Source organism: Dermacentor albipictus, chromosome 4 (genome assembly GCF_038994185.2).
Source record: "Dermacentor albipictus isolate Rhodes 1998 colony chromosome 4, USDA_Dalb.pri_finalv2, whole genome shotgun sequence".
Taxonomy (NCBI): Eukaryota; Metazoa; Arthropoda; class Arachnida; order Ixodida; family Ixodidae; genus Dermacentor; species Dermacentor albipictus.
The window spans coordinates 176,766,540-176,788,076 of record NC_091824.1 but is presented as its reverse complement, the minus strand read 5'-3'; the positions used below and the strand labels follow the sequence as shown (position 1 = coordinate 176,788,076).

At 44.3% G+C, this 21,537-nt stretch overlaps 2 protein-coding genes across 3 annotated transcripts in view; one reads left to right on the top strand and one right to left on the bottom strand.

Annotated features, from left to right (window-relative positions):
• Droj2 (DnaJ heat shock protein family (Hsp40) member A4-like) overlaps positions 1–10,256 on the bottom strand; it is a 32,045-nt gene extending 21,789 nt beyond the window's left edge. Inside the window, exons 1-4 of the mRNA XM_065440460.1 lie at positions 10,098–10,256; positions 9,648–9,790; positions 6,393–6,681; positions 1,791–2,018 (exon numbers count right to left, since the gene is read on the bottom strand). Coding sequence (XP_065296532.1) covers positions 1,791–2,018; positions 6,393–6,681; positions 9,648–9,779 — 649 coding nt within the window. The 5' untranslated portion in view covers positions 9,780–9,790; positions 10,098–10,256. The remainder of the gene's footprint in view (positions 1–1,790; positions 2,019–6,392; positions 6,682–9,647; positions 9,791–10,097) is intronic.
• Positions 10,257–10,484: 228 nt separating this feature from the next.
• LOC135908621 (centrosomal protein of 78 kDa-like) overlaps positions 10,485–21,537 on the top strand; it is a 102,461-nt gene continuing 91,408 nt past the window's right edge. Inside the window, exons 1-3 of one of the 2 annotated variants that reach the window (XM_070537864.1) lie at positions 10,485–10,899; positions 14,530–14,720; positions 19,804–19,876. In XM_070537864.1, the coding sequence (XP_070393965.1) occupies positions 10,617–10,899; positions 14,530–14,720; positions 19,804–19,876 (547 nt within the window). In that variant the 5' untranslated portion in view covers positions 10,485–10,616. The remainder of the gene's footprint in view (positions 10,900–14,529; positions 14,721–19,803; positions 19,877–21,537) is intronic. The other variant, XM_070537863.1, reaches the window with a different exon arrangement.

The following is a 21,537-nucleotide window of genomic DNA, read 5'->3' as shown; positions in this document are numbered from 1 at the left end:
GTCGTCTTTAATGGCGCCGACAGTGCCCGCGCAGACTGTGCTGCGGAATGCCGGCAAGCGGGTGCCGGGAGGCCTAAGATTTGTCGCCTTCTGATGTGCTCCCTACCAACGCGGAAAATGTTCTGCCGAGAATTGCGCAGTGGTTGCATAGCGATTCCGGACACCATCTCATTGACAGCTTCACAGGTGCTCACACTGCTGTACTGACATGCGCAGAACTCGACGACGACGAGATCATTTGTCAGGTTTCTGCTGCACCGCCGGACGATGACCAAGTCGGAAGTTGACGCACCATGTGCTACGCTGCCGTCGCATGCGGAGCGTGTACAAGCAGTGACTGCTTTCAGCCGCCTATAGTGACCGTACGACCCTCTCCGAGATTCAGGCTTATCTGATTGCGCGTAAACGGAACAGCGTGCAACGGCGCATTCACGATTTCTTCAAGCCTACTGCCGAGCCCAAATAAGTACGTGGAAATAAAGGATTTCATTTTTTTTCTTAATCTGCTTTTTCGGGCACCTGTTTATTTGGACATTTCTGCAGACCCCGTGAGGGCCGAATAAACGGTCGGCGACTGTATATACCGTAAAAACCAGAATATAGTTCGAACTTTTTTCAAAAAACCACCGCGAAAAGTCGACCCTCGACTTATATACCGGACATTGGCGGAAAAACTACTGAAGTCTTGCAACAATGGGCGGACGAAGTAAACAGTCGCCTTCGCCATCATCAGCAGCGCGACGTTGGTTATTTTATGGCGTGGCGACATGGTGGCACCGGCATTTTGCGTTTCCACTGTCGCAATATTAATTAAAGGCAGCATTTTCATTTTGTTTCAAAATGAGCGGAAGCCGACGTCAATTCACTGTCACCTTCAAGAAAAAGGCGATTGAGTATGCGGAAGCCCACGGCAACCTGGCGGCACAGCGCGAACTTGGAGTATCCGAAAATAGCATTCGGTAGTGGCGGAGGCAAAAGCAACGTATTACAACTTGCAGCAACCAAAAGAAAACGTCATTTCGTGGCCGGATCGCGGCGGACTGCAGAACTGGAAGGCAAGGTTGCGGAGTCCGCCCAAGAGCTGCGTGTAAGATCGCTGCCTGTTGTCGAATGCATTCGTTTGAAAGCGGCAGAGATCGCACTCGCCTATGGACTGGACAGCGAGAAGCAATCGTCATCCGACTCTGTTAAACGTGTTGCTCCGATTCGGAGTAGCGCTTGCGGACTTCGTGCCCTTCTGTGTACTGCACACCTGACAAATTTTTAACAGTATTGCGCAACCGTCGACCCGCGTGTTTGTCAGCACCTTATCATCACGGCACGGAACGGCGAAAGTAAGGGCATGTTTACACATGCGCGTATCTCGTTTGTTTCGCCGCTTAGTGCCATTAATGAGGTGTTGACAAGCACGCGGGTCAATGGTCGCGCGATACCGCTAAAAACTTGGCCAGGTGCACATGCGAGCAGCATTTAAATACTGCCACCATTGTGCAACCCGCCGAGTCGCATTTGTTTATAGCTAAGGGTGTCATGTCTTTCGGTACTTTTGCCACTGAAAAAGATTTTTTTTCATTTTTAGAATTCATTAGTTGGTGGATCGACCTATATTCCGGTCCGACCTATAGTTCGGTTTTTATGGTACATTCAAAACAGACTACAAGTACAAAGTTGTGCAGCCCCCAAGATGACGTTTTGCCTTCAGTAGTGCAGCACTGAATTCAAAGCACCAGCAACGCTGTAGCTTGAGGCGTAGAAAAAGGAAATTCGAATGCAATGGGGTTTGCACGCACCTTTGTCGATGTGAACTTCAAGGATCTTTCGTTCCCGCACCACTTTCTTGGCATTGCAGTTCTTGCAACGGTCCTTTGGATTAATGCGCTCCCCCTCACCCATGCACTCCTGGCAGGTAGTTTGGATGTGCTGCACCATGCCAGGCACTAGCTGCTGGATGCGCACATTCATGCCTGAGCCCCGGCAGTTAGGACAGCGCTCCACAGCCCCTTTTCGGCCACCACGACCTGCACGCCACCCGCAAGAATGACGCCAACAGTCAACCAAGCGGTGCCACCATATTCTAGTCTTGGTCAGTTATGTGCACACGTCAAAACTTGAATTATGAATGCCACAGAACACCTTCAGACAACTCACGCACAGCATGTGGAACTAGTGCAGAAACCATGGAGCACATTCTGCTAGAGTACTCATCCAGCATAGCACAATCAATTTAGACAGATTAAGTATTCTTTCACAACTACAGTGGAATCTCGATAAACAGAAATCACTTAAACGCAACACCATCCTCATGGTTGATTGTGTTTTTTTATTCATGCAATTGTATTCAGCTTTGTCTCCCAGGAAATGAAACTCCTGATAAATGGTACCAGTTTCCCTGGTCCCTTGAGGTTCCGCTTAGAGAGAGCCCACTGTAGTTTTGTTCATGGCAAGAAACCTGAGCACCAGTACATCAGTATGGCACGATGGATTTCAAAACATATGTTTATTTTTGGGTTGCTGTGGCGCACCAAAAAAAGTTCATGAACCTTGCCAAGTTCGGTCTTCGGCTCCTTTGTAATGTAACATTTCGTACAATTCCAAGCAAGTGCCCCCCAAAAGAGAAAGATTTGTGAAAAGTGAAAGTGCCCCCCAAAAGTGAAAGGGAGGCCCTTGCTTGGTCACGAATTGAAATACAAGGGCTGTCAGCCCCGGATCAGGCGGCCAACGAGCTAGGCCTATACAGTCTCCCAGCGATTGCAGACTCACCTGGCTTGCTCACTTGCTTCCATCTGCACCTATAAAATGTATTGTAATTTAAGCGCGACATAATTGCGTACACGTTGTGCTGACCAACATAGGCACTCTATTACGAGCTGCAGTCAGTCGTGTCGCAAGCACCACCGGTCTCCGGTTCGACGGCCCAGTGAGCTAGGCCTGCTGGCATCGGCGGCTGTCAACGGAGCCAAAACTGGACATAGCCTTGCAGAAACACATCTACGCTGCTCGCATAGTCGCATGTTATTGGCAGCTGTCTCATTTGAAACGAGAAAGCTGTGCAAACACGTTTGTTTCCACTTTATTTGCAATGTCATTACAGCGTCCGCGCAGGGGTGCCAGTTCTGGATGGAGCTACATGTCACTCATACCGTGTCACACGGGCGTTTGTTTGAAAGGCCTTCCAACCGATGGTCAGTTGACTCCAAGGTCAAGTTCAAGCTGCTACATGGGCTGTTTCGAAGGCCGCCGAACAATTGTCTATCGAATCAACGGAGCACCCTACAACTCTATGGAAATCTCGATGGCCTTTGAGCAACGGAAGCGAAAACAGCGCGAACATGCCCTCTCATTCACATTGTGCTCATACTTATGGTTAGAAAGAACAAATCAAACCAAAAGGCTCTAAACATACTATATATGAGTTATTAATTATTCAACAAAGTATTTTTGCCACCTGACATGTGCAAACACACACCAAAACGGCAGCAGCATCGAGCGGTGAAAACATTGCTGCAGTTTCAAAAACTGAACTGTTCATGACATGAAAACGAAAATAAAGATCCGCAGCGCCACACAATTTTGCGAGAAACACCCGCACCACTCAACGGCCTTTCAAAAGTGCCGTGTAGCAGCGCGACAACTCCTCTGTGGCGTTTGAAGGCCGTCGACCGGAATGCCTTCCAAATGTGCCTGTGCGACACAGGTATCTCTCATTTGCACTATGTGTCCCGAATTCTCATATGTGGCAATTCGGACTCCAACACACCATATGACAGAACGCATGCAAGATTGCACCATATTTCTTGCGCTTAATTCGTGTGTAACACTTCGCACTTTTGACCAAAATGGCAACTGACGAAGGCTATGGCTATGCATACACCTGGCATGGTGAACTATCGGGTCTCAGAAGTGCGGCTAAACAATGTTTCTTTCCCACTAAATTGTGTAATGTAATTTAACATGCAATTTCGTTAAAAGAAATTGACAAGGAACTGTAGCCACGCAGTCCGGTGAAAATCCATGAAGCAATGGACAAGGTGAAAAAAGGAAGGGGTGCTTGCATGGGTGGGGGCACTTGCTCGAAATTTTACAGGCGTCCATTTTCGATGGCAGTTGGCTAGGCCTGAGCAGGCATCGTGAAAATTGATGACATGGCAAGCAGATGAAGGAACTTCATGCAGCACTGCCACCTGTTTTTTGTTCTTGCGATTCTTGTGGCACATCAAGCCACTACTCCCGGTATGAGTGGCTGTTCTGGTATACAGTGGAACCCCGTTCATACGTTTTTCACCGAATCGAGGAAAAAAAACTTAACAGCCGGGAAAACACAACAGTGAGGAAAGCTCCAAAAATGAATGAAAAAAGTGCAGCTTCAACTATAGACAATTTATTTCCACAGAGTGCGCTTAGAACTTTAAAAAGTCTAGAATGGTGGCTTGCCGTTTCTTTTGCTCGCTAAAAATCACCACACGTTTCTCAATGAGCCTGGAAGGCCGCATTGCTGTCAGCGTCGCTGTGAGGTGCGACGTACCTGCGGAGGAGGTCCAGAGCCACGACGGCTTCTCCAAAGCTAGGATTTGGCAACTCCCCGGCATCATGCGGCTCATGCTCCTCGTCGTCAGTGTGCCACGGCAATGGCAACAGACGAAGGAATATCCGCGGTAAATTTTGCCCTCTTTGGCAAAATCATGCTAACGTGCTAACGATTGCTTAATATTGCTGTGGAGCGCGCTCATCCGAGCAACCCGGTTGCGCGCGGCGCGGTTTCGCGAGAAATGTAAACAAGAGAGGAGAGCTGGCCTGATAGGCGGAGCAACGCCATGAGCAATGCCAACTTCCGGCTTCACTTTAGCTTCACAAAGAGTGTCGTCCCGAGTTTCCTTCCTCCAAGAGTCAACCCGTCCGTCAACCATACGGTGACCGTAATCACAGTGATGATAGAGCATTTTTCACTAATGGCCACTTAGTGGCGGCCTCTCGAACTGGCCTGCGGCTTCTTGCAGCCAGTTCCATAGCCAAGCCCGGCCAAAACTTGTCAAAAGCCAAAATGGCGGTTGGAGCGCGTTGCCTACTTTAGCCGAGGCGGGTTCGGGGAGCAAACTTGCGACGTATCATGCGGGAATGTTTTCACAGCTGCTACGTAACAGCGGGGTTCCTTATACGTTGGATCCTATGGAAGCTATGCCGGGACCGGACGAAAACGACGTAGCAGCCGGGAAAACGCAGCAGTGAGGAACGTAACAGCAGGGTTCTACTGTAGTATAAGTGCGATTTACTAACACAGTTGAAAATTCGAATGCTGTGGAGACCAGTAAGAGACAGCTGGAAGATTTGTAGCACAAAGCAAGGGATAGCATGCAATAAAGCGAGCTTTCTACAGTGGATAATGTAGCTTAGACAAATATTTAAAAATGTTAAAGTACCAGAAAGTTTTAAAAGAAACCCATTAAGAAAATGATCAGTACATAACTCGCATCTGAAGAACACCAGCATGTAAGTGCATGGCCAGCAATACCATTTCCACCTTCTGCTGATAAACCCAGTACCCGAAACAAAGTATGAACATCTGTTGCTAAAACCGCCATGCATTGTTGGGCGACATCAATCTTTACATCCACAATGGCTCAATCGCGAGGTACGGCTACTAAGGACTCATTACGTTCAGCAAGCTTGATATCAGCTGTCTTGGTCAGACCAGCTGCTGCATCACTGATGATCCGAGACTACAGACTGGTACTCAGAAGTACCCAATACATTAAATGTGCTTACTGCAGGCATCTTTATCTTAAAACACAGGTCGTATGCCAGACAGATGGGTCACATGCCTGTTTGAAGACTAACAGAATGTCAATCCAGCAGTCTTATGCAAGAAAACAGAGCAAGCCACTCTGTTAAAGAGAAAACAGGAGCAGAGTGCACTGAAAGTCTGAGTGTTAACACGCCTAAAGATACGGCCCCGAGTTCAGGAAAAAAAGTTTTTTTTTTATGGGAAGAGGAAGAATACAGAAATACTCTTACAGGGCACATTTTTCTAGGCTACAAAGGCTTACAAGATGTTTTTTTTTTGGTATATGAAAAATTCACAAATGCCTTATACCAGCGCCTTTAACTTAAATTTAGCTCATCTCAGTAAAAAATTTTGGCAGACACAGGTGAAGCTTTTACCTGTGCAATGAACCCAAACTATTTAGGTGTGAAGATGGCAGCATCATAAGGTGACCGTTACGCCTAGCAAACAGCTCATAAGTTGTGTAGGCATTTTTAAAACAAGCCCACCCGAGTACTGTGTGCTGGAACAAAGATCCAACACGCATCAATCAGTTCAGACGATAGATTATTATACTTGTATTACGCATGTGCAATTAAACAATGGTTAGCAGCCACGCAAAACAGCCACCCACCTTCACACTTGTCGCAGATGGTACACCGCTGTACAGAGAGCTTCCTTGTGGCTCCATTGTACAGCTCCTCAAGAGAGACGCCCAACTGGTGCACGGTGTTCTTGCCCCGGTTCTCACGGCGCCGACCCATGCCCCCACCAAAGAACATGTCAAACAAGTCCATGGGCGCAGAGAACCCTCCTCCGCCACTTCCAGCCCCTTCCTTGATTGCCTGTTCCCCACCCTGGTCATAGATGCGCCTCTTCTCAGCATTGGAGAGCACTTCATAGGCCTGGGATATCTGCTTGAACTGTAAACACAAAAGCCAAGAATGTGCTGAATTCGCGAAGCAACTCATAGATAAAGCAATGCAACAGCTGACTGCACTTGCACAACATTACAGACTATCTGCAAGCGTAAACCTTCTGGCTAATGTGTGCCACAGAATACACTATTTTCAAGTACAATGACCCCCTAAAGCATGTGAAACCATTTCCATGGAGTTTCAAATAGCATTAGCTAGTTACAGGTGGCTTGTACCGGGCCATGAAGAAGCAAGTACAACAGAGAGACCAGTGGTTCTCAAACTTTCACCCCTATGAATCCCTTGACCCTTTTATAAGGTCACTGGAGACTCTTTGCACCTTTAAAAGAAAAAAACGCACACATTAAGTACAGGGCCCATCATTCACAAAACTTCCCCTGCACAAGATTTTTCTCACTGACCAGCATTCAGGTACCTTCTACCCATGATAGTAAGGCCCAATACACACAGCCATTATCTGCCCTGTCCTGGCACCTACCAAGAGAGTCTTCGCCGATTTCTCAGAACGGGACATGGGCAACATTAGCTCATGTTTTTAAAAGTTGTCAGTGTCTCATTCATAATTAAAAACCAGTAAGGAAATGCTCTCCTGGCAGATGGCAGTGTGGTGATGAAGCAACTGTGTAAACCAGGTCTAAATGACATAAGATTACTAGTGATCACCTCATAGGTACCGGCCACTCAAGCTGTCTGTACTGAATAGCACCAAATCACGTAGCATCGTGAGCCGAGGAATCGCATGTTGTAGAAGTGTGTTTGCAATGCCCTCTGGCCATTGTTCATCTCAATGCAAGCATGCATTAGAACACTGCTATGGATCAAGCAGTGCTTTGGCTATCAACTTTAAGCAAGCCACGAAACAGATACGCATCTGCTACTGTTCAGAATAGGACCTCATTTCTATTTCAGTCCAAGTAGATAAAAAATTCAATTATGGAGGTTTATACCTGTGCCACACAGGCGAGGTTAATGCCATTAAAAGTAAGACCTGAAGTTTCTTAATGCCATTATATTTCAATCACTGCTACACGCACATACTTAATGACATTAGGCGTTGCAGCGGCGATAACTGCAGTGAAACAGTTAAGTTTGCTTGCCAATCGTAATACAATAAAAAACAGTTATCTATGGAGCAGATGTTTAAGAAATGGCATGAGAAACATTAATCGGCGTATTGTATGTAGTTTACTTCAGGAATGTCATTGTTGCACCCAGCCTAAACTGTTTGGAGCCAAAGCTAGCTCGACGGCCAATCCATAGCATTGAAATTGGAAAAACAGCGCTCACAGCTTCAAAGCTCTCAAGCAGCGATTCTGAAGAATTTGACTGTGCTCCAGTTTGTTTTGGAGTATGTGCTTCTTTGAATCAAGCATTGTCAAGAAATTTGAAGGCTTCAGTATGAGGCCAACAAGGCAAGGAGCCGCTGCTGTGCAATCGAACAGCTTCTCCTGGCTAACACGCTCACGATTAGTGCTCTAACCGTGAGTAGTGGCAAGATCGCCTGCTGATCTCTATGAGAATAAAGAGCTCCTTTTAAAAAAAATGAAGGATACATTAGTTGTTTTTATCTACAAGTTTGCTTAATATTGTGAGAATATGGTCACTATGGCTACGGCGGGGTCATTGTAAACGAGAGTATGCATTCGACAGCCACGCAAGTTGTAATAATTGTAACGCACTACGCCGCAAGAAAGAGAAATTTTTTAAATATAGCGAATACATTAATTGTTATTCACTAAGAATCCGTTTAGACACGTCAGTATGTGGAGACACTGGGATCGAGAGTAAGCATTCGATGGCCAAGTGAGTTATGAGAATGCACTGTGTCGCGAATGGCATTAAGCTTTAATGCCAGTAAACGTGTCTGTGTGGCACCCCACGAATGACATTAAAGTTTAAGGCATTAGCCATTTAATGTCATTCTGTGCCTGTGTGGCAGGGGTATCACGTGCAATAACCATGATCTGATTACGAGGCTTGTTGTAGTGGTGGACTCCAGATTGATTTTGACCACCCGTGGTTTATTAAAGTGCACCTGAACCTAAGTGAACGGGTGTTTTTGCATTTCACTCCCATCAAAACGTGGCCGCAGTGGCCAGGATTTGATCCCACAACCTTGTGCTGAGCAGCGCAACACCAGAATTACTACAGAACCACAGCAGGTTCCAAGCAGGTAGAGTGGGCAAATCTTGTATGAAGCTGAAACAGCCGCAACGCCGCCTGATCAGTGCCTGGTGAATTGAGAACATGCAGTGGTGCTTGGCTTGTCAATGTGTAATCCTTATGCATTTGTTGCAGTCATGGATATAAAGTGCAATAAGGATAATCAACATGTTGGTGTTCTTTTTTGTGCTGTCCAACTTCATGACGTACGATCAATTCGTCCAAAAGTGCTTCCAAAGTGGATACTCCTACCAGATAATTAGCAGGGCTTTTATAACAGCTCGTTGATCTGAAGTTAATCAGACGCAACAAGAAAGCCTGCTTTTAATATGTAAACGAGCTTCTTGCTGAACTTGTGATTTTTGTCAAAGCAGCAAGTCATGGCGACTAGTAAGCACACAAGCTAGAGACGGCTTACAATCGCGATACGAGAACGACACTGAGAAACAACGTGGCACTGACCTCCTCGAGTCATGGGGGACTCCGGATTAATCTTGACGGCCTGGAATTCTTTTACGCGCCTTTCCCACAGCTTTCACGGAAGAGCTGTCCGTCGCCGCTAGCTAGTGGTACCATAGGAGCATGTGCATAATCAGAGCTACAAGCATAATATCCCGCATGATGTCGTCGACGCAAGTAGGCATACGACGGCAGCGTTCACACCTCGCTCGTTAGCATGGACATTGCGCAAGTGGCTTCTCTACTATCGATTTTGATACATCGCGCTCCCGCGAGAACACGGTCACAAAAATGCCACACTCCTGTGTGGCACTCCTCTGCAAACGTACCCGTTCACCTTCCGCAGGGTTTTTGTCTGGGTGGTACTTCAATGCTAATTTCCGGTACGCTTTCTTGAGCTCCTCCTGCGTGCAGGTCGGCTTCACACCGAGTATGTCGTAGTAGGCGGTTTCCTTCACCATTATGGAGCTTCCTGCACACACAAAAGAAATGAGCAAGTCTCTCCAGCCAGAAACCTCGTGGGTATAGTAACAAGTTGCAGCTTAACTCAGAATCCGAAGTGCCGGCAGCAGGGAATCGGTGATGAAATACTGAATCGGACCTACTATACCCGTTTCAAACAACTACATCGTCATTACGGTCAAATAAATTACTGAGTACAACTAGTCTTACCGCACCAAGTTTGGTGATGCAGGCACGTATACCGCTACTGAACGCTTGATTAAAAAAGGCGTCACACGAGCGTCAAATCCGATTCTATAGGATGTAGGAATGCTTACCTTATATTCTACAGTGCGCGCTGACGTTCACGGATTCGACACAAGATCGCTGCAGCTGACAAGGCGCTACAATATCACTGCAAGCAGCCCGCAACGCAATGAATGACGAATTCTGAGGGAAGGAGTCTAGAAAGTTCCAGAGATTCTCGACAGGCCTCGTCTTATATCAAGGTGATGCGCATGCGCTCCAAAGTACGTCACAGTATCTAATCACGTGCTCAGTGACGTTTACCTCTTACGTTTATTACGTTACTAATTTGTTCTTGGCTGTAATTGCTGAGTTAATTAAGTCTTTTTAAGAGCAAAAATAAAATTGTTTTTTTTTAGTCAGAAAAATGACAAATATATTTTTTGATGTATTTTACGCCGATGTCGGCGAGTCGCTACGTATGTCTGTGTTCCATTGCTGTGATGTTCGTAAACCTCATATTGTGCTGTGCGTCGCGGTTTGCTTGAATCGCTGCTTTGGTGGAAAACCTGAGTTATCGTGTTGTGGGCGCGGGCGGTTTATGTCTCGAAATGTCTGCTGACTGTGCTGCTCAGCTACATAAAAACCACTCGGGGCGCTCAGCCGCAGGGCCCAGTTTTAGAACTGTTTACAAGGAACAGTGCAACAACTTTTACGTGTGCAGTCGTCGCACTCTGTTGTCGAAAATTCCCAATGATTCCTCGCTCGATCTGTGTGTGGACATAATTCGGGCCGATGAATGGAAGCCGCTTTTGCAGGCTATCCGTTTGGACAAAAGTCTGGAGGCTGTCGTCTTCAAATCATCATTTCTGGGCGACTACCCCGAGCTCATCGGTATGTGATCATTAGACGGGATGGTTTTCTTCACAATTGTGAGCTTTTTACTGCCTAATTACCTACAAATCGCTTTGCACTTGGCTATAGCATTAAGAGCTTTGTAAAATGCTACGTGCTAGGTTCATCGCTGCTTCTCAATCGGGAAAAAGACTACTGCGTAAAGCATTTTTAGTAGAGCAGAGATTCCTCTCTATCACTAAGTTTATGGACGACAAACCTAGCATCGACTGTTTCTTATTTTCTCAGAAGCTCAGCGGGCTGATCTTACTTTATACGTTGGAATTTTCAGCGATTAATCAAACTGAGAGTCGTACCTATCACTCTTACAGAAGCATGCCCACGATATAAGTATGAGGAAAGCCTCCTGTGAGTAAATGTAATACTGTCACATTAATATTAAACAGGCAAATGCTTAATAATAAATGCCTGCTTAATATATGAGAAAAAATTTGTTCCAAAATGATCCTCACCAGCCAAAGCTGTAATTTAGATGTAACAAACAAAGAAAAATGTCGCAGGTGTCCTTAGCTATCGCCAGAGTCCTTCAAATGAAGGACTCTGCTATTGCCTAAGAGAGGCATAGGTGAATGCCTTGGAAAGCCTACTGTAATTCACCCTAATCCACCTTAATCCTCTTTCATCCACCTTAATCGACCGTAATGCACCTTAGTCCACAGTAATTATCTTAATCCTCCTTAGTACATCTCAATCCAATCACTGATCAAGTATTAATCAACTGTGCTAATCATTAGTTATCTCTTATACATGGCTGGACATGTTTTGGTTTGCTTCCGACCTTCCTTGGGTCACGTGATATTTTCTGTACCTCAAAATATGACTTTTAAACCTAGAGACCTAAGCCTTTCACCTTAAAAAGTGAAAATAGTTCGGGTTCACTGTTAGTCTGTTACAAAGCGAGAACAGTGCAGTCGCACAGTGGCCTATGACAGATCGTGTGAGACAGCTATAGACAATGGGCATAGATTAGCACATTTGCTTCGGTGTGCTTTTTACACAGCTGCTTAATGTACTTGCTCCTAATCTCATGAAAAGTAGACTGTCGATCATTTAAGAAAGCCTGCCATGATAGAACAGAATGCTGAACTAGTTGGTAATGATTCGTAGTTTGAAAGGCTAGATGTGCAAAGCATGGACACCTGTGCACCTCCTTTTTCTTTTCTCATGTTTTGTATGTGGTTTAGCCAGGAAATTTGGGGGGGTGGGGCACTCGCTTGACCAGATGTGGCAAGGGGGCTGAGTAAATGGCATCCTGGTACACAAAACTTTCGGGGTTGGGGGCACATTCCCAACGTGCCTCCCCCTCTGGCTATGCTCCTCGTCTTCTACACCTAACTTCTCAAACCATGAATCATCTCAGGACAATACAAAATCATTGCACGATACATGGAAACACCTGAACAAAAGAAAACAGGGAATTCAATTCTGTAAACCCGGACATTAAGGACACAAAAATCCATCATATTTAGTTACTCACTGAAGGGCCTCGAGCCAGCTTTAACATTTCTTTACACATTTCAAAAAACATGCATCATGTACAAAATGCCAATGATCATCTTTGGCAAAGTGGCAGCGCTATCCATCATGGAGATGGCACAAATTCAAAAATCACCGCCAAAGCACTCTGTACAGATGGTTCACCAGCAAAGCTGAAACATGCGGCCTGGGTGTGTATCACGGGGTAATCCCAACAGTTCATTAAATGGTAGCTTGGTAGGCTGCTGGATCCTTGGTATGCAGTTGCTGCTAGCACTCGACTGCAAGAGCCTGTTCTTGTACCCGATCTGCAGCATCGGCACAGCGTAGAAGAGCTCGTTCCTGATTCTGCTTGCGGTATTGCTGATCAAAAGCTGCCTGCTCCTAAGAAGTATTTATGGCGCACGGCCTATCATTTTGGAGCTGGAGAGAAGCTGCTGCGCCCGCTCTCGGCTGCAAGAAAGAGCAACATCACTACTGGTGCAGCTAATTCAACACCACCTAGGTAGCACAAGGCCTTTTCACTCCGACCCACGACGTCATGTTACCTGGCCTGACTGCCATAGAATCTAATAAGAATGCTACCGAGTAGGCAACAGTGATTTTTACGCCACCGCTTTCATCATGCCAGCCTTACCAACGAAAATTTCGGGCCAGGTAGCGTGGCGTCGTGGATTGGAGTAAACAGGCATTGTGCTATCTTGGTGGTGTTGGCTAATCGTGCGCCTCTCTTTCTCTTTTTTTTTTCGCGCATGTGCATAGGGTTGCGCCGAGGGAGTTTTCGGCGCACAGGTGACAGACGGACGAATTTGCTAGCCATATGCAGCTTCACTGTAAAAACAATCGCTTGCTCCTGGCCTTTCCGATGCTTCCTTCACCCGTTTTGTGGTACAAGGTGTTCCAGATGATATCATCAAGGTAAAAAGCTGTCGATTGGTTGGTTGACGAGGGATGACAGTGCCAACATGATGAGAACCTACTGTGTGTTCCAAGAATAGAGGGGCACTCATCCATTGTGCGCCATTGAACCTTTCGTGAAGCTTCCTTCAATCGGTGTCGCATGGAGTGCTAGAAAGGCTGTGAATGGAAAAATCTTTCTGGTACATTGATGCGACCCATAGCAGCTTTCACTGCACTGAAGAGAGTTAATGAGAGTACAGGGCAAGGAGGAAAGAAAGAGCACTGGCTGCGCAGTAATTCACCAAAAGCCTGTAAATTTTCTATTACTGCACCACTCTACAAATTATTTCTTGCTGTATATGTTCATTGTACTACACATCAGCCACTATGTAACTAATTTTCAAAGTCAGTGCGGCTCAAGAGCCCTTTAAGTTCTTTTCGGGCTCTAATGCTGACCTGTGCAATAAAAAATAATCTATTGAAGAACATATATGGTCAATTGGATAAAGGTCACTAGTGCTTAGACGTTGGTCTCTCTAGTGTTCCCAGTCTTATTGCTTGAAGTGAAAAAGTAGACTCTCTGGCAGCTGGTACAAAAGAGCTCAATATATCCAATATTTCCTTGCCCTGGCAGTACTACAAGAGTGCCCTAAAGGTGTCAATACTACATGACTGGCAGCTGCTCTAGGGGCAGCAAGAGCATAATAAGCTTTACTTTATGAAACCTGTTTTGCGTAAATGGCACAGTTGTTACCTCAGAGATAGATGCTACAAAATCATTCTTTGTCATTTAACAGTAGGGCATGCGAGACTGACTCATGGGAATCTTCTAGCGAATAGCCCATTTCCGAGATGCCAGCACTGTGGCAAGTTTTTTTACTGCATCTATGCATTTTAATAACTTGTGTACTAGAAAAGTGTAGACAAATGCACTTTAAGGCCCTCTTCTACAAATACAGTGTACCCCATGCTTTTATTAGGGGGTGAACCCATAGTACCTCATAATAAAGCTTTTAAGAACCACTGGGAAATCCTACTGGAATTGTTATGGAAGCTTAGCTTGTGTGTCTGTGCTCAGTCATATACGCAGTTCTTTTATTTGAGGCCAAACAGCTTGTATGGCTGGTGCCCTAAAAAAATGTAATTCATCATTATCTCTGTATTTATACACTCTCTCAAACTACTCTTTTATAATTTCATTACAGTTGGCCTTTAAGGGTGTTTTCCTTTCAGCTGATGTTGGCCGCCTGCAACTCGTGCAGAAGATGCAGCAGAGCATCCATGTGCCTGCGCTCTTCACACCAGAGATGCTGAAGACATTCTGCTTAGCCCTGTCCGAGCAGCTGAAGAACAACACTCGGCTTAGGTCGCTGGGGCTCATTGGCTTTCCCTTCTCGCTGGTTCACCTACAAGAACTGTCAGCGGTATGGCTAGCTTGGTCTACATGATGAGGTTATTTTCATGTTTTGTTCATGCATAATGGCATGCAAAATAGATCATTTATGAATGACATGTTGCGTGCATCATTTGGTATGAGTATCAGCAAACCTGGGACGACATATGCAACAATTCTACTCCAATTCTTTTTTTTTTTTCATGCGTCACCAGGGGTCCAAATGGTGCCCCACCCATGTTATCACCAAGACCAAGAAGTTGTGAGCAGTGAATGATATGAAAAGAATGTAACCGTGCGTAAGGAATGGCTGCACTGTACCGGCCCTGTGTCACGTTGGCATTGCATATGTTGTGCGTGCAGCACTTTGACGAAGGCGCATTGGGCTTGGTGTGGCAAACAGCAGCAGCCATGGGCAATTGCATTAACATTGTGGACTTCATGCAGTCTGCCTGTGGCTTATGTCAATATTAATTTGTTGACTGGTGCTGAAATAACTGGTGCATGCTTGGCTGGTAGTGTGCTCAGGGGTTCTAGTCATGTGATGCCAGGTGAATTAGTTTCCTGCGTTCGAGTCTGCCTAAAATCCAATTAATCTGTTCTTTTCCCTCTTTAACTTCCATTGGTGACAAAGATTCACGGTCATAAGCACCTAGCTAGCACTCTCTTTGACATAGACATGTACAACACTGAGCCTAACATGCAATTAACATGCCGTTGTGGCCTGTTTCTAGAAAACTTTATTTCAACACATTTCAAAGTACTGCCACAATATGATGGATTGTTCAGTTCAGTTTATTACCTTAAGGTCCCCCGCAGGGGCGTTACATAAGGGGTTGGTTTTTATAAAACAGCAAAAACATTGTGAGAAATAATTAAACAACATGGTCACTTACAAGTTCTATAAATGAACATGGACAAGTGGTAGTAACGACGTTGGGGGGGAAGGCCGTTCCAGTCTGTGGCGGTTCAGAAGAAAAAGGGAGCCAGTGAAGGTGGTTGTTTGAACACGTGGGCATGCTACTTGAAGTGGATGGATGGTGCGATGAAATATTTGTGCTGCTGCTGTGATGTAAGGCTCTTAATTAAGGGAAGAAAAGAAGAACTTGTGGTACAGAGAAAGACTGTAAATGCAACGTCGACATGAAAGCATTGACAAGCTGGTTTCGGATTGCAGGGATGAAACGCTGACGTGGTATGAGTATGAGATATGAAGTTGAGGGTTTGACGGAAGCCCGTCTGGTCGGGATGAAGCATGAAGCAATGAAACGATGAACACCAACCAAAAGAAGTACTAAAAAGGAATAAATCTAAAAGACGTTTCGGCTTCCCTACGGAAGCCTTGTTCACATTGGGTTGAAGGAGAGTTCACGGAGTCCTTTAGATTTATTCCTTTTTAGTACTTCTTTTGGTCAGTGTCTGTCGTTTCATTGCTTCAAGTACAAGGTATGAATGAATCTAGCAGCACAATATTGAACTGATTCTAATGCGTTGGTGAAATATGCTTGATCCAGGTTGCAGATGGCTGATGTGTCTTCTAGTTTCGGCCTGACAAGTGACTTATATGCTAGTAATTTTACATTTGGTGGGACAGTCCGTAGATTCCATTTTAGAAAACCTAAGGTTTAGTTAGCTGCGGAAATAATACTAGTGACTTGTGTGCGCCAAGATAAATCATGAGATAGGGTTACACCTTGGTACTTATAGGATGTACTGGTTCTAACAGTGTATTATTACTTGTATATGGGAAGAAGAAAGCATTGTGATAACGAGAGAAGGACACAAATTTACATTTGTTGCCATTAAGGGTCATCAGCGAATTGCTGCACCATTCTAAGACACTATTAAGATCATGCTGGAGAGCAGGTTGGTCAGAAGAGCTATTTATAGAGCAGTAGATGACGCAGTCGTCTGCAAACAAGCATATATTACAGGAGATACACTTAGGTAAATCATTAATATATAATAAAAATAACAAGGGACCAAGAACAGATCTGTGGGGCATGCCAGAGGTTACTGGGAGGATGCTTGATAGGTTATTGTTGACTTAAACCATTTGTGTGCGATTAGACAAAAATTCCTTTATCCAGAATAGGATATTAGGGTCCAAGCTAAACATTTAAAGTTTTAGTAGTAAGCTTCGGTGGGATACATTATGAAATGCCTTTGCAAAATCCAAGAAGATTGTGTCAATCTGTACATTGGTGTCAAGGTTAGTATGCAAGTCATGAACGAAAAAAACTAGTTGGGTTTCGCAAGAGAAACCATTCCGAAAACCATGTTGTGAAGAGTGAAAAAAGTGATTACAGTCCAAGAAGGCAATAATTTGGGAGTAGAATATATGTTTCATGATTTTTCACGGCGCACTTGTTAGTGAGATGGGTCGATAATTTAATGGGGAATTCCTGTTACTTGTTTTGTAGACCGGAACGATCTTTCCCACTTTCCAATCATCTGGCATGTTTCCTGAAGAGAGTGCCTGTGAGTACAGTAAGGACAAGTGTGATGCAGCCATGTTTCTTATGTTTCTTAGAAGTTTAGAGTTAATTTCATCAATACCAAATGAAGATGATAGCTTAGGCCTCTGGATTGTGGATGAAATTTCGTCAGCATAAAATGTCACCCACAGCATGTGACCTTCAATGTTGAACAAAAGAAAGAAAAATTCCTTCCTTCTGCGGGACCTACTACTGAAGAATATGGTAACTTGCTCTAGTCTATGTTTGGGAAATTCAAATTGCCGAAAAGAAGGATGGAGGCATTAGGGTAGGTTGTCATAAGTTGTAATAAGTTGTTATTGAGCTAGCCACAGAATTCAGGAGTGGCATGGGGAAGCCTGTAGCAAACCCCCAGCAGCACTGTAATTGGTGATGCATGATATAATAGCCATAGTGTTACGAGTTTAGATGCAATGTTAATAAATGAACACAAAAGTTGCTGGTGAACTGTTACAAAAACACCGCCGCCCCTTGTGCCTATGCGGTCAGTTCAATAAACTTGGAAGTTAGGTAGTTTGGCCAAAACTTCGGTATCAGTGACGTCATTGTCTAGCCAAATTTCTTTTAAAATGAGCAAATTGCTGCCTGTTGATGATATGATATTAGATACAAGCTTACGCTTCTGAAGATAACTGCGTGCATTAGTAAAGACTACAGAAAATGAAAGATCATTTCTGGATGCAAGTCTTGGTCGATTCTTTTTTTGTAGAGGGTGGGATGATTGCTACACTGTAGTTTGTTCCTTTCAGCATTTTGCCTTTTCACAGAAGGGCGTCTTTCGTTTCCCAATATGCGAATTTTACTATTACAGGGCGATTTTGATCTTTGGTGTGTTTTCCTAAGCCATGTGCCCATTCTATATCTGTGGGGTTGATGTCGGTTTGTAACCTGAATTATTGATTCTTCAGACTGAGTAAAGGTTTCATTTGTAATGGGATCAGAAATTATATAGAAGATCAGGTTATTGCAGTGCGATTGGTCTTTGGCAGCTTCAAAACGGGCCTCTAACGCCGTGACTAGGTGAGTTGTTTCAGTTGATATTGTCTGTAGTGTCTTGGCATAGAGGCATGAGGGCCTGATAATGGACCTCTAAGTCGGTAATGCACTTATTATGGTCGTTGATTGTTTTGTCTGTTGTTGTCAGCTGCAGTTTAAGTTTTTTTTTCAGTTTCAATTTCATTGTAAATTAACGTCAATTCATTGTCTAACAGTTTTTCTATATACTTCTGCTTTTTGAGCTTTATGATGGGATTTTTCATATTTACACCTGGGCTTTGAGAAATACAATGTCTGAGATCATGTGATATCGAGATTACATAGATGAAATGGGAATCCCCTTTCATAGCAACCTTGTGTTTCTTTGCACCTTCTGCCGCATTCCTTTGTTGCAGCTCCATCAATTGGTGAATGTTAGTTAATACCAGTGTCTTGCTCTCCTCTTTGTGCGCTGGGTTTTGCAAAGATAGCCGCACCAGTTGATAGTGGTACTAGCACTAATGTGGTTTAGCACTTATTTACTTCGCCATGCCACATGAAAATTGGTATGCAGGAACAACAATGGTGACCATGGGGGGGGGTTCAAACGAGGAAACAATCTTTGGAGACTGTCGTCACGTTCTGATGACACTACACAAGCTTGCAAGGCCTCCTGTGGGAAGGTCAGCGGGTATCTTGGCCTATAAAGTGCTCAAGGCACACGACTTTCTTGGTAGCAGAACATGTGTAGGCAAGACAAGGCACTGCAAATTTTCGGAAACAGTCGCTGGCCTTATAGTGCGATATGGAGTATATTATTGTCACATTGTAGTGATGATGAAGAAGCAAAAAGTGGCACAACTGTAAGTCACAAAACAAGATCTTTATTAGGTGAACTTGTGCCCAGATAAACAGGCACAACGATAGCGGTGAGCACATTCGGTCGTGGGTTGTTGAAATCTGACTTTTCTGTAAAGTTCGTCAGCTGTTTATACATGACTAATCATACATTTCAGCATAATCGCTGCGGCTTGCATTCATTCCAGAATGCATGCCACTATTCAAGTCATGCACACAATCTGATGAGGCATTCATTTGCTCTAGAATCGATGGCAACATTGAGGAAGATGAAGTCAAGGATTCGACGGAAGCCCGTCTGGTCGGGATGAAGCATGAAGCAATAAAACGATAGACACTGACCAAAAGAAGTACTAAAAAAGGATTAAATCTAAAAGACATTTCAGCTTCCTTACGGCAGCCTTGTTCACAATGGGTTGACATGAACTTTCATTCATCCCATTGTGAACAAGGCTTCTGTAGGGAAGCCGAAATGTCTTTTAGATTAAATCCTTTTTTAGTACTTCCTTTGGTCGGTGTCCATCATGTTATTGCTACAACTTCGAGGAAGTTCTGATGCATGAAGGTGTGTCTTGTGCTGAGCGATAACTTTATAACATACGTTAACTGGTGAGAAATGGTCACAAGGAAAAGATAAACAATGTACATATGTCATTATAAATACTTAGATAACCTTGATTTATGTGTTTAAAAAAATTTTGAAATGAGTTGCACATTTAAGGAATGCATAACAGTGGTATGCTATGGCTGCTCACTAAAGTGTGTAAACATTCCTCTTTTCAGGGTGTTTGCACATCAGCGTCCCTTACAACTGTCACTCTTGATGGAAGCTCACTTGGCAAGCAAGGTCTGGAAGGTAAAAAACGAGGCAATTCTCTTCAAAGTGTGTTACATTTTGCTGCATATAATCTTGTACTGTTTCTTCAAGCTACCTATTGCTCCTATATTGCTGGGATAGCCAGGGTGAAGTCATGCTACTGGATGGTTGATGTGACCTCATTGATGTTGCTAAAGTGTAGCAATAAGCAGAGCATGTTTATAGCATGTCCGTAAAATGTTTTTGTGTCAATATCCTGGCATGTTTATCAGTGCTACAAGGTCCACAAGACAAGTTGCTAACGTATTGAGCGCACCGTTGAATTCGGCTAGTGTGTGCTTACCTTGTGTGCTTTGTGTGGTAGAAATTGATGTGACAGTGACATCACATGCAAGTGTAAAGCATCTTGAAGGGGCAGCGCAATAAGACGATGACAGAAGGCAGGAAACACACAGGACAGCGCTGAACTCACAACTGACTTTATTCGAAGGCATACACACATTTATGTACACAACCCATCGCCACATGCTCTCCCGTCCATGGCGTCATTATCAGTGCGCAGGCAAAAAATACGAAACACCATTTAATCTAATGCTACGTTATGAAGTGGCTTAAAAATTCAAATTCACTATCATGCAAGTTTATCAATGGCATGCTTACACAACGCGACCCTTTTTTTCTGATATAGAAGGCCTCAATAATCTCCCTCGTAGGAACCAATAATCTCCCTTGCGGGAACCATTGTGACATCTTGGTGCTACTGTTTTGGTGCAAAGTTGAAAGAGTGAAGCATGGCTGTCATTTTCACTACCAGCCTTTTTGCATCAAAGAAATGCAAATGAGGGTCTTGAAGAATGCCGGGATAATGCCTCTTTTACCCAATGAACAGTTCTTTTCTCTATAGCACCTGGCAGCCTCCCCTGTACCATCTTATTGTCCAACTTGGTAGTCTGGCTAACCTGGTCACATCGTCTATAACAGAGATCTTAAACAGATGGTCCTCTTTCTGTTGAGTGACTCTTAGTGTCTTTGAGCTGACCTCTCACAGAGTGTGGTGCACTTAGCGATGCAAAATTTCCAAAAATTTTGAGAACGAAAAAAAAGGCCGGTTTCTGTCTGATTTTTCCAGGAAATTTTAGAAATGTTGAGAAAAAAAAGTTCATCTGAAAACTTATTGTGCGCAACAAACAGGGACGAAGAATAGAAGAAACACAAGGACGAGCGCTTTCTAACAACTGGTTTTATTTTTGAAGAACCACCTGCTTATATACCCACAGATCTGCGCGATCTAGTCAAACAGAGCACGCCTATAGTGCATATAATACACACAGATCTGTGCGATCAAGTCGAGAGAGCACATCTACAATACATATACCGCTTGTGATAAAAAACAACAAAGACGTGGACCAAAGCCACCCGGTCAACATAAGAACAACAAGGTGCATGAAACATCCACTAACGATAAAAAGCGTTAAAGATGTGATGATAGAAGTGAATTTTCTTTATCCAACAATGAAACCGATGGATGGCTGATGCATTTTTCTTTTTGTTTTTCAATCCGGTGTGCTTCCACAATTTCCCTCGCGGTTTGATTCCTATTCCTATGCAAAATGTTGGTGCTACTAAGACATGGGGAGCAATCATGTTCTTGGCAATGCATTGCCAAACGCGTGCTAGGGCGACCTTTCAGACTGGACACG